Source organism: Sphaeramia orbicularis, chromosome 22 (assembly GCF_902148855.1).
Source record: "Sphaeramia orbicularis chromosome 22, fSphaOr1.1, whole genome shotgun sequence".
Lineage (NCBI taxonomy): Eukaryota > Metazoa > Chordata > Actinopteri > Kurtiformes > Apogonidae > Sphaeramia > Sphaeramia orbicularis.
In genome coordinates, this window is record NC_043978.1 from 4,921,166 (window position 1) to 4,934,089 (window position 12,924).

The 12,924-nt window shown below is 38.0% G+C and overlaps 2 protein-coding genes across 3 annotated transcripts in view; both read right to left on the bottom strand.

Moving 5' to 3' along the window:
- The window catches only part of pygl (phosphorylase, glycogen, liver), a 15,822-nt gene extending 13,163 nt beyond the window's left edge, over positions 1-2,659 (bottom strand). Inside the window, exons 1-4 of the mRNA XM_030127460.1 lie at positions 2,417-2,659; positions 995-1,096; positions 803-881; positions 398-501 (exon numbers count right to left, since the gene is read on the bottom strand). Of these exons, the coding sequence (XP_029983320.1) occupies positions 398-501; positions 803-881; positions 995-1,096; positions 2,417-2,659 (528 nt within the window). The remainder of the gene's footprint in view (positions 1-397; positions 502-802; positions 882-994; positions 1,097-2,416) is intronic.
- A 5,835-nt stretch (positions 2,660-8,494) lies between these two features.
- trim9 (tripartite motif containing 9) overlaps positions 8,495-12,924 on the bottom strand; it is a 62,020-nt gene continuing 57,590 nt past the window's right edge. For both annotated transcript variants that reach the window (XM_030127084.1, XM_030127083.1), the window contains 2 exons: positions 12,274-12,436; positions 8,495-9,676 (listed from right to left, as the gene is read on the bottom strand). In XM_030127084.1, the coding sequence (XP_029982944.1) occupies positions 9,599-9,676; positions 12,274-12,436 (241 nt within the window). In that variant the 3' untranslated portion in view covers positions 8,495-9,598. The remainder of the gene's footprint in view (positions 9,677-12,273; positions 12,437-12,924) is intronic.

Here is a 12,924-nt window from a genome sequence, read left to right on the forward strand (position 1 = left end):
CTAGCTCAACTTTTGCAGCATAAGTGCAGGCGGAAAAGAGAATCCTGGATATCATCGCAAGAGATGAGAAAAGATTCATGAACTCAAATGACAGGAACATTCATGTTTGTTTAAAACACTGAAACTCAACAATTTGACTTCTAAGAATAATTATTTAGAGACTGTAATCTTTAATTAAACATCCACTGCAGCCTTAACCCTAAACTATGGTCAGGGTTATAGCTATAGCAGAGGAAGTGTGAGGCCAAAACGAATGTATTAGACTTCATGTCAATTGGAGGATTATCTAGTTCATGTACCAAACACATGGCTCAAACACAACCTAACCCTAGAGTTAATTTAATGCGTACAAAAGGCAGGTAGATATAGTAGAAACTGCGTCTTCAGTTGCATTTACCTGCCATCCATCTTTTATCTTTTGGTTAAAGATTCCATATTCATATCGAATACCGTAACCGTACGCTGCAAGTCCCAAGGTGGCCATTGAATCCAAGAAGCATGCTGTGTGCAGAAGGGAAAGTTAAAACCATAAAAAATAATCACAAATACTAAACCTCTTGTACTGAGATGACAAATGAACAATAACAGTCCATAGTTCATGTTGTGAAGTTCAGTATTTCTTCATTTACCCAGCCTGTTGCAACACATCTGTTTGTGCAGGTTGGGTAAATGCACACAGAGGTAGTTGATGGACAACTGCCAAAACAGCCTAAAATTACAATACACTATTGTGCTAATAGAGATAAAGGTTGAACAAACATGTTTAGATGCGTGATGATGTAAGACATGTGCAGTGTTTTACCTGCCAGTCTGCCCAGGCCTCCATTACCCAGACCAGCGTCCTCCTCCATCTCCTCCAGCTCTTCCATGTCCAGGCCGAGCTGCGGCAGGAAACACAGACAACTGCTGTCCACGTTTTATAACAATATATAAGTCATCGTAAACAGCAGCATGTGCATGGAGGTGCTTACACTGCTGTAAATGTCTGTCTGACCTGGTAGATGGCTTCATCGCAGGCGTTCTGCAGCCCCAGGTTGATCATGGTGTTCTGTAGTGTCCGGCCCATGTAAAACTCCAGAGACAGATAATAGACCCTCTGGACAAAAAAAATAAATAAAATAAAATAAAACAGGCACAATCAAATCTCAGGCTCAAACCTATTGAATGTCCCTCAGTCATTATCTAGCAGCCTTTGTTAAGATCTGAGAATACATCCTTTAACTTCATTTATTCCTGTATTTGTTTTTTCTAATTGAAGGCTTGTGAGGAAGTGTCAGCCTTGATGTATAACTTCTAGTTTCTGTGTTTAATATGACACACAAATGAAACTCATCACCTTAAACACGACTGAAATGTAACCCTAACCCCCTACTGTTTGCATTAGAGGGCTTCTCATATCGAAGGGGGGGAGGGGGGTTCACCCATAAGACCCCAGTGCCAGTGCACCCTGACCCCTTGACCTAAACCTAAAATGGATTGCTGGTAATTGATGGGTTTTAATTCCTCAACTTATATTTTAATCAGTGTTTTTGTTTCATCATTGCATTTACTTCCTTATTTCTTCATTTTATTGTTGAATGCTATGATTCATTCCTCTTCTGTTTAGCACTGTGCTGCAGTTCACACATGAATTATGCTGTATAAATTAATGTTTCTTTTTCTTCTGCAGTGACAGAGGATTACTCTGATATAAAAAATTATAATTTTAATTGTTTCGTACTTCACAAAGCTACAAGTTTAAACAGGTTTGCATTGAAACCAGTGGGAAGACAAGAGCCAGTGATGTGGAATGAACTAGGTTTTGTTGACAGACCAACTGAAGACAAGCTAGTAAAAGTGTATTAAAAAAAAAAAAAAAGCAATGAGAATTGTCCATATTTTTATTGATTTTTTTTTACAGTTAGTTTTCATGTTCAGTCCCAGTTTTTGTTTTTGTTTTTTAATTTATGGATTCATTTCTTTGACTGGGGCATTTAGTTGAGCAGTATCTAATTCAGTCAAAAACAATAAAGTACCTATTAAAAGGATCAGTATTATTGACCTTTATACTTCCATGTATTTTACTATAATATGTTTTACTGTCGGTAGTACAAACACGGCTGAATGAACCTCATATTACAAACATCAAAGTTTTAATGTTGATCTTAATTCTGAGAAACATGTCAATACAGCACAACAGGAAATGAATGAAGCTGAGAAACACGAAGAGTTGTGCAAATATGGTGCAACTATGAAAATACTTCACTGGCTGGAGGCGTGGAGAGTTTGATGCAATACCTACTTCACATCAAAATGTAAAACCATGTGTTCTATGTCAAACAGGCGTTGTACTTGTGAGTTTATACACCGTTTACCTGAATCTGAAAACACCTCCTAGAACCATCCAGAGTGTGCACCTCAGCTCTGAGCTCTTTACCTTGGGGTCAGCTTCATAGTAGAACTGCTGGGTTCGGATCCACCTCCCCACCAGGTGGTCTCTGACAGTGTGCGCCAGGGCAAAGTAGTAATCCCTGGGAGTGGCAATGTTTCTGTCTTTGACCAGAGTGAAGTGTAGGTGACGGTTGAAGCCCTTCTTCAGCTCGGCCACGTTCTCCACTCCCACTATGCCCCTGATGCTGATCTGCTTGCGCTTGTCATGGTCGCTGAGGGGGGTGGCCATGGCTGGTGTCTGCAGGCTGTCTGGGTCGGAAGTGAAGCTCAAAGGTAAAACGGGGGCAGTTTTCATGCAGCGGCAGCCTCCTCCCCTCCTGCCTGTCATTGGTGGGTGCAGGGGGAGGGTGTTCCCCTGGGTGGCCCCGCCCCCGGGTTTTCAGAGGTGGAGGTGAACAGAGTCCACACAGAGGAAGGCATTCAGACATCTGCAGCCTGGAACAAGTCTGAGTTCATACCCACCTTACATGGATGTTTGCTGCTGCTTTGCATTGACCTTTTTTTTTTTTTTTTTTTTAAGAATTCAAGTTTTTATTGAACTTTTCAAAGGCTTGGTGCATGGCAAACTTAATAAGTTTCTCCATACAATTAACAATTAACTCTGGCGACAGACTCAACATAGTTTTTTATCTCATAAACATAAAGATCCAAAATAAAATAAAGACAGGCAGCAAATACAAAAGAGAGTGGATACATAATAATATCAACTATGTATCTGTACACACACACACACACACACACACACACACACACACACACACACACACACACACACACACACACACACACACACCTGTACATGCACTCAAACATTCATACATGCAAACCTATCTACCTTTATGTAGTCCCAAAACCTGTCCCAAAGGGTCACCCCCGCCCCCCCATCATGACTTAATCTAAGCATACATTCATAGGACGCAGTTTCAGTCATTGCACAGACCCTTTCTTTCATCTGTGGAGTTTCTGATGTCTTCCAATGTCTTAAAATGACTTGACAAGCTGTTGTTGTACCCACTGAAAGTACTGAGAAGTTACATTTGGTTATATTGGGTAACTGAGATTTATCCCCTAGTAAGCAGAGCTCTGGGTTTGAGGAGATTTCTGCTCTGAACCAATTACTTGAAATATTTAGAATTTGAGTCCAGAAGGGTCTGATTAAAACACATTCCCACATACAGTGAGGGAAAGTTCCAGTGTCCTCTTTGCATTTCCAATGCAAATCCTCACCCAATAGTTTCATCCTATAAAATCTAGATGGTGAGTAATAGTATCTATGCATTATGTTATATTGCGTAAGTTTACCCCTTGCCTCTCTCACATATGTACGACAATCTCTCCACCAAGGTCCCTCTGCCAAGTCACCTTTAACTGGTTAGAGTTTTTGGAGTCATTGGTGAGAGAAGAATTAGCAGTTTTGTAAAACTGTGCATTGTCTTTTGGATTGCACATTACACTACAGTTCACTGCTAAAATGGTAATATTGGCACAATACTTAATAAATATGTAACACTGAAACACAACGTAATAACCAGTGAAAATGCTGAAAAGTAAAAGTAAAACTGGTAATTACTATATGATAATGCTGAAATTCATTCCCCTTTGTTTCAAGGTAAAACAGTACAAAGGCTTAATGCTACTTGTTTCTGTGTAATGGTCAGGAATCAGGGCTACAAAATGAAAATTTACTGTATCTATTTAATGTCACGATACTATTTAGCATAAAATTACATCCAACAAACAGAGCTGGACAGTATGTAATAAAGACAAGACAAAAATGTCATTAAAGCAATAGCAAGATAAGACTGAATGGACAAACTGGCAAGAAATAGTATGTGAACCCTTTGAAATTCCCCAGTTTTCTGCATGAATTGGTCATAAACTGTGATTTGGTTTGCATCTAAATCTGAACAGAATGTCCTTAAACTAAAACCACACAAACAATTAGAATATTTCATGTCTTTGTTGAACACACCTATTTAATATTCACAGCTGCCGGAAAAAGTAAGTGATCCTTTTGACAAATGACTCCAAAAAAATTATTATTAGTCAGGAATTTGCGAATGTGAATTCTAATCAATAAAATGAGATTTGATCCATGCGTGGACCCACTCTGATAGAAAAAAACAAACAAAGCCCCACTCAAATCTGTTGAGTTTATTGTTCACAAGAAGCAGCTGCTCGTAGGAAACATCCCTCACAAAAAAGAGATCTATGATCAAGCTTTGTTGATTTGCATGTGACTGGAAAAGGTTAAAAAGTAATCTGAAAGACTTTAAGGATTCGCCGGTCCATAGACAGACAAACTGTCCAGAAATGGAGATGATTTAATACTGTGGATACCGTCCACAGAGGTGGACGTCCAGACAAACTAACCCTAAAAACACAGAAGATCAGTAGGTGAAAAATAACATTAAGGGCTTGAAGGAACCTTTGAAACAGGTGAACATGAGTCTAATAAACAAAGTCAAAGAGAGGAAGATTTACAAAAATATACGACACAAAGAGCCTCCTTGTAACAGGGGGTGGATTGAACCTAATGACAACACAACTCTGTGAGGTGAGAGTCAGAACAGTCTTTAATAGCACCCAATTGCACTTATAACAGACGGGCAGGACTTCAACAAGAATAAGAACAGTACTTTCTCTAATACTTGCTGGATTTGGTGAGTAACGGTGAGCGGGTGCATAGCCCGCTCCCCAACTGGGATTCTCTTGTGGCAGATAATAATGTTGCCGAGGCTGGATCGCGAATGCTGAGGATCACCCTTTATCTCCTGCAGAAGTCTATGGATGAGGATAACTCCAGATGGACACGGGCAGAAGCAGAGCTCAGGTTTGCAGAGAAGGCAGAAGGGTCCCTCACTGAGGTGACGTGGAAAACACAGATGTTGACAGAGCGCGGTGAAGCTGGGCTGGCAAACACCAAGCCGTCACAAGCAGACGAAAAACAGAATTCCCAAAGGCAGATCTCGTGGTCAAAGACAAAAGGATGGTCGGTTTACCAGGGCCGAGGCAAGGAGATGAAGTCAGAATCAGGCGTGGTTGGAACCAGGAAAACAGGTGCGAGATGAACGCTGGAAAGTCTGGCATGCTCCAAGAACAATCTGGCACTGGTGATGCAGCAGAACAATGACCACAGACAGAGAAGTAAAACCAATATAGAATGGCCTCAGAAAAACCAAAACTAGTCCAGACCTGAATCCAGTAGAGATGGAATGACCTGAACAGAACCATTCACACTCATAATATGGATGAGATGATGCAGCTCTATGAAGAAAAATGGTCTGAAATGTCCCTGGACATGATGCAGGTCTGATCAGAAGCTAAAAAAAAATTCCAGCAGCACAGTGAATGTTTAGTCGGTGTGTTCAGTAAAGACATGAAATATTATAATTGTTCATGTAGTATTAGATCAAATACACTGTCTGTACCAATGACTCAGATACAGATCAGATCAGATTCTATGACCAATTCATGCAGAAAACTAGAGCAACTTCAAACTTCATTTCAAAGGGTTCACAGACTTTTTCCTCCTACTGTATAAGACAAAATGAGGCAAAACAAAAAGCAAACTGCACCGTTTTTGCTTTTACCTGTCTTTTTTTGAAGGATTTGTTTTTCTCCAATTTACTCCCAGGAATGAAAATGTTTTACATCTGAAAATGTGAGAAAATCATAAAATCAATAAAAACTGATTGACAGGTCTCACCTCTACACCTATTTATTGAATATTCACACATACAGAAAACACAGAGGCTCATTACATTTCAAATAATCATAATAATAGCAGTAATATGGTCATGATAGACATATAACAATCATATTAATCATATTGTGTTAAATCATATTAATAACAATGCTCATTTTATATTCATAAAAATCTCCATAGTCACTGTAAATAATACTAAGTAATGACTTTCAACCTTGGACCAAACAGGGCAGAAATAATCACTTTGGAGTTGAAATGTGGGTTTAATGCAGGTAACATCCGCTCATTCACACACATGTATGTACATCTGGAGATAAAACACCCAGTGTCGCCCAGCGACGGTGTGTACGTTTGGAGTAATCCCTAAAGGTTTGATCTATATGATATAATCCCAGGACTGGATTGACGTCTCTTAAAGTATATTTGGCTAGTTTACAAATATAAATTACAATCACACTGTTGATTTTTCAGCACCCTCATGTGTCCATCATTTATGATATTTGTCAAGTAAAACTAACTGAAATGAACTCATGAGACGTGTATTTAACTAAGCATCATCTCAACCCAACATGTGGAAAAATCCCTTTAATGAACTTGATGTGTCCAGGACTCTGAGGTTGTGTAATGACATATAAAGGCTGCACTTGTCTCTATGAGTCAGGGTGAGAGCGACTGCTGCTTCTGTCAGAATTAGAGCCAGACCTTGAAAACATTCAGTTTGAAATGTTTGACAAATAAATGCAGCAGCTGTGGTTTGGTTTGTCACTGGCAACCCACATGCATCTGAACCACGTATCGCGCTAGAAATAATCTAGTGAACTGTGTGTAGTCAGTGGTATGAGACCATTTACAATCACTGTAATCCCAGGGGAGGGACAAATTATAATTTAGATAAAAAAAAGACACTGTGCTGTACCTGACTGTAATATTCCTTTAAATGCTATTGATATCTATGCAGAAAAAACATGGTTATTTTATCTTTCATGGTAGAAAAAGTAGCAGCAGATGAAGTCAGGCATCACAGATGTTATAGTCGACTCTGCTCGAAGCAATGCAACTACTGTAGATTGTAGCTAAGTTTCAGAAACCTGTTGTGTATCGAAAGGGGACAAGGCACACACCATGAACCTCTGGAGCAACCTGAATGGGCAACGGGGCAGATCACATTTAAGTATCTTGTAGCATTTATTGCTGCCAGGATTTTCTACATGTTGCTTGTTATTGTTGCCCAAATGTGATGCTACAAAAACCTCCCATTTCTTCATCGCCTTCCCTGTAGCGTTTGTACATATCCACTGGTTCTAGTCCTGCAGTCACTGTCTCTCATGAATTATCTTACATTTGAGTTCTTGAACTATCTAGGGAGAAAATGCAGTGGTGGTTAGATATGTAGTTAAATTTGGTAATTGATGTTTTGCATGATAATGTTTTATTATTGAGGCTGTCACAGTTTTTGCATAATGGCCTTATTGTATTTATTCTACATGATCAGCTGTGTAAAAACAGCTAGGAAAAACCAAGAGAAATGTCATATTTCACCAAATTTCTGCACCTTTTCCCTCCATTTCAGATTTGATTTCATTTCTTTGTGTATTTCAGTTATTGGTTTTATGTATTTAAAACCTGAACAGAAAATGACAAATTATTATTTGCATTTACTTATATGAAAAATGATTGTCAACTAATATTCCATTGTGACAGCACTGTTTATGACAGAAAAATTAAACTACATATCTTCTTTATTATTGTCAAGTTAAAGTCTGTGAGTTTTGTAGAATTTATTAAGTTATTTTAAAGTCTTATTTAACCATTAGCCATTAGACTGAATTACATCAATTAATGCCCCTTAAGGGGCATATACATGAAAGAATTTCATGTATATTCTATATTTTCTTATCATATTTGAACTTAATTTTCTCCCCAATGATTTTTAAAATCAATTTTTAGTTTTTACTTTATTTATGCCCCATTTTGTGTATATTGTATTCATAAGCCTCAAAACATAATTGCCTAAGTCATATTTTTGGCCAAATTGTGATATCTGCATAACTTTACTCTCCTAACACTGCTGCTTCATTTGATGCAGATATCACAATTTGGCCAAAAATATGACTTGCCTCATAGCAAGTCTATGAGGGTAATGATATTGTATATATTTGTTATTTATTTTTTATTGATAATGCCTGTTTGTTATTTAGATAAAGGTACAGGGGTTATTGAAAAAGGAAAAACAGAAAGTGTAATGTCCAGTTGTCACAAAAAAAAAAAAAACTATACTAGTTGACCTTTAAAGTCTCCAGAGGGACACGTGTTTTAAAATGACCCCTCATGGATTTTTTTAAAGGCCGTCTAGTATTTTTCTTTTAAGAAAATACAACTGCAAAAGTAAAGTAATTCATGAGACACAAAATGGTTCCCCAGTTCCAGAATAAACCACATTTTAAAAACAATAAAGAAAACATCTGTTCCTTTCTGTAATAACTATACATCAAATAAAGCAACAGTGGTCATTAATCACTGAAAATTCTGAACATCAATAACTTACTTATCTATACACTTCAGTCTGCAATAGATCATTTCAATGACAATATTACAAAACTACCAGAATTCAGTCACCTACAGTAAAAAAAGCTAGACTTAAGCGAGCTTCTGTAGCACCTTATTCATACAGCGTCACAGTCAGTGTCTGGAACCAACCTCTAATTCACTTCAATGCACACAAACACCTGTATATAGTACAATAAATCACCCCCCTCCAGTTAAAGAGCTGCACTGCAGAGAAAGGCTGCATTTTTAGAACGGCGAAGCTGTATTTAATGCTTTTTTAATAAACATTACAGAGGGTTCACACAAGCTAAGCCACTAATGAATTTACACGGACGAGGAGAGGATGTGATGTGGCTGACATGTACACTATTGACACGCACACACCCACGCACACACCCACACCCACACACACAAATGAAGTGAACTCACAAGCTCCCCCTGGTGGTTAAACTGTGTGAAGACAAGAAATATACAGGAAATCTTGTTTATGTGTGTTTTTGAAAGAGTGACGGATAAAGCGTATGTGTGTGGTACAGAATGATGTTTTTTTTTTCTTACACTCATTACACTCATTTATAAAACAGCATCCTATCATCAATAACACCTTATGTGTAAGAAATAACATTCCAGCAAATTTACAACTAAATGGCAGTTTGGTCCAACTTCAGGTTTTCTGCATCACCTTTTACTACGGTTTGTGCAAATGTTCATGTTTGGGGCGTGATAAAGCCATGGCTCAGCGCTGGAGGGGTCTATCAACCTCTGGGGGGGGGGGGGGGGGGGGTAGGTCAGTGGGACAATTGTGGGGGTTGAGGGGAAAGTGATGGGAGGGGGGATCAGTGGATGAACCCCAGAAAGTTCCGCAAATGTATTTTCTTTTCTTTTCTTCTGTTCCTGTAAAGGAGAGGACTCTTAGCACACTGAGCTGGTGGGGTCAGCCTCTCCAGGGGTGTAGAAATCAGGGATGGGTAGACCAGTATGAAGGGTGACCTGCACACAAACACAGACACATTAAGATGTCAAACACATGCAATGATGTGGACACCTCCGAGTGTGTCTGTTCACATCTGGAATTAGAATGCGTCTGTAAATGCATCATCACCACTTATCATTTATGACTGGATCTCATTTTACAATTATATATTTACTTATTGGTTTAGTGTTTACCTGTGTAGGAGCTTACACTGTTGCTACAGAGCAAAACACACAGCTGAAGGCATGGACATTCAGGGAGCGGATTTTACATAGAGCATGTACTATCATATTATTTTGGACCATTACCAAATCTGTGCATCAAAATGTATAGTTTATCTAGTTTTGATGATCTCCACATTACTCTTACATATGTGATGCTCAAAATAACTATGAGATAAACAGTAAATCATCATAAATAAAGTAAAGAACAGGAAACCTTTGGATTATATTTGAAAAATGTTAATTGAAATAGTGCATAGTTTTGTCTTCTGACCACTGGACAAATCCCTAATTAGTATTAAATCAAGCAAAAATGCAATATATAATGATATAGGTATATTACTTATTATATATCACTATATAATATATTGTATTACATAAGCACTCAAATTGATGTAGTTTCTCAAATGTGAACATAAATACTTGAGTAAATGCATCTGTACTGAAGTTACTTTCCACTGTTAATACAATTCTATATTTTTCCCTGCAGGTGGAGGTGTTCAATCATTTCCTTGGTGACTAAACTTTTAAAGGATCACTGCTTCCCTAAAATAGGACAATGACATAACATTTGGCTACTAAATCTACTAAATATTGTTGAGTCTGTGAATCTCTTTCAGGGTTGAATCCTCTGAGTCCATATTTATATAAAAACAGCTGCATAGAGAAATAACTGCTCTGCTCAATTTGTTGATGCAGAGTCAATTTTGACATCACCTCCTTAAGTCAGGAGGAATCAGTGCACACATATTTGAATTAACTGTTTACATCGAACCAGTGAGTTAGTTAATAGTCTGTTGCATGGTTCCATTGGGCTGTTTTGGTGAAAGGTTGGACCCTTATAAAGATGTCAGTTGGATTTCAAATCAAGAACTGTCATTTCTCAACAAATGGGAGCAACAAATTATACTAGGAGCTAAAAACTAATGTTTCATTCATTATTCACAAATAGAGTAGAATATTTTTTACTTTTATTGTCACAAGTACAACCAAATTAAAATACTATCCAGTATAAAAAACACAACAGAATCATGCAGGAATAGAGCTATTTTAACCCTCCCCATAAAAAAAACAGACAATTTTGCCCCTATACTGACTCAGCTTATATTGAGGTGAAACTTCATTCTTTGTTCAGTGACGTCAGTTCCATTCCACCATGATGGACTAAAGGTGTGGTTCAGTTTTGCCAATTGGCTTCTATTTCATTTGGTCGTAGTAAAGTTTCCTGCTTGAATCTTCTGGTTTGTGTTGTGTGCCATGTTATGTGACAATAAGGGAACGTTGAAAGAAAACTACAGATAATTTAAGCTCTGTGATAAACTGTTTGATATTATACAGTACTTAGTCTAATGTCACTGAATGCATGTCATATTAAGAACTAAAACAGTGTTTTATGCTTATACACTACAGGTCTTAGGTGAGTTGTGAGTGGTTTGTTAACATTAACAGTGTTGTATTCTGCACACGAAGCTCTACTTGTGTGTATAAAGTGTCATCATTGCAGTGGCTTGAACCAGGGTCAAAGTTTACGGTTTATTCACCAACTGTTTACTGATATACTCTGGATTAAAAAAGACAGATTCAAAGAAAGCAGATTCAAAGTAAAGACTTCTACATTGTTCTTCTGACTGGGGCTACCTTAACTTGAACAGTGTGTTAAATTACTAACTCATTACATTTTCCACTCAGACTCCATTTTTCAGGTCATAGATTGTAGTGACAGATGAGTAAATGTAAAAAAAAGCTACCTAGGCTGAGATTCCACTACACTTTAAGTGAGCCTGACATTATGAATGAAAATTAGACTGATTTCTGAAATACTTACAGCATAATTTATAAAATGGAACATTTATCAGCCATTCCATTAAAGAAAACTGAAATCCTACTGGTGGACATGGACATGTTACTGCAGCTTGCACCATTTATAAAAATTTTAATGCTGCTATGGGCTGTTTTCTGGGTCAGAAATTTGTCTCAGTGGCTTCACTGATGCTTTAGTTCAGTAGAAATCAGTGCCATGTTAGTAGGACAGTCTTCAGAAACACACTGTGCAGCCGAGCTTGGTTCAAACCCTGAGAGTTTTACTGAAAGTTGGAGATGAGAGGCAGAGGTTTGCAAGAGAAACCAAAAAGGCAAAACAAAAAAGGCTGTAGTTATTCTGTTTGATTCTGTTTGAACTGGCTACTTTTGGAAATTGAAAATGCACAGTTGAAACAAACTGTGCAATATAAGATATTCAATATTAAAGCTGAAAGTAAAGGATTTTTAAAATTAGCTTAATATCTATAAATAATATCAGAATCTTTCAGTCCAGTAATTGAAGTAGTTAAATACTGAAATCTGTTGAATAAAATGGTTCAATAAAATATGTCTCTGAAATTCTTGTTGTGTACCTGGACATTTCGGTTTAAGCTGATTGCAGGGTAATAAACTCCTTCCAAGCCTTCGAAAGCCACTGGACCCTGCTGCTCATCATTGATGAGGAAAATCAGGATTCCACGGGTGAAGTCCAGCAAAACTCCGATACTTGAGCCTTTGGTGATGCCTCCATCCGTCCTGCAAAAAGACAAAATGAAGAAAAGACTTTAGAAAATACACAGTCCTTTCCGGATGATGTCCTCGTGTTTTAAAGACACTAAAAGTCAAAGAAAATCTTGATTTGAAAATATTCAACTATTGTGAAAAAATTATAAAAACGATCCACAGATCATCCACAGAGGCTGTGGCCTGGTGGCACTGGAATAAAGTGGTATTTGTGGACTGATTACAAGCAGCCCAGTACAGCACACAACAGTACACCACAGTACACCATAGTACACTGCAGGACACTACAGTACACTGTAGTATACCACAGTACACTACAGTCCAGTACTGTACAGTACATCACAGTACACTACACTGCAGTACAGTGCACCGCAGTACAGCACACCACAGTACAGTACAGTACAGCACACTACAGTGCAGTACAGTATAGTACAGTACAGTATACAGTACTTTGCAAACACTCATTTTCTATAATAGAGGAAATCAGACTGGGGTCACTG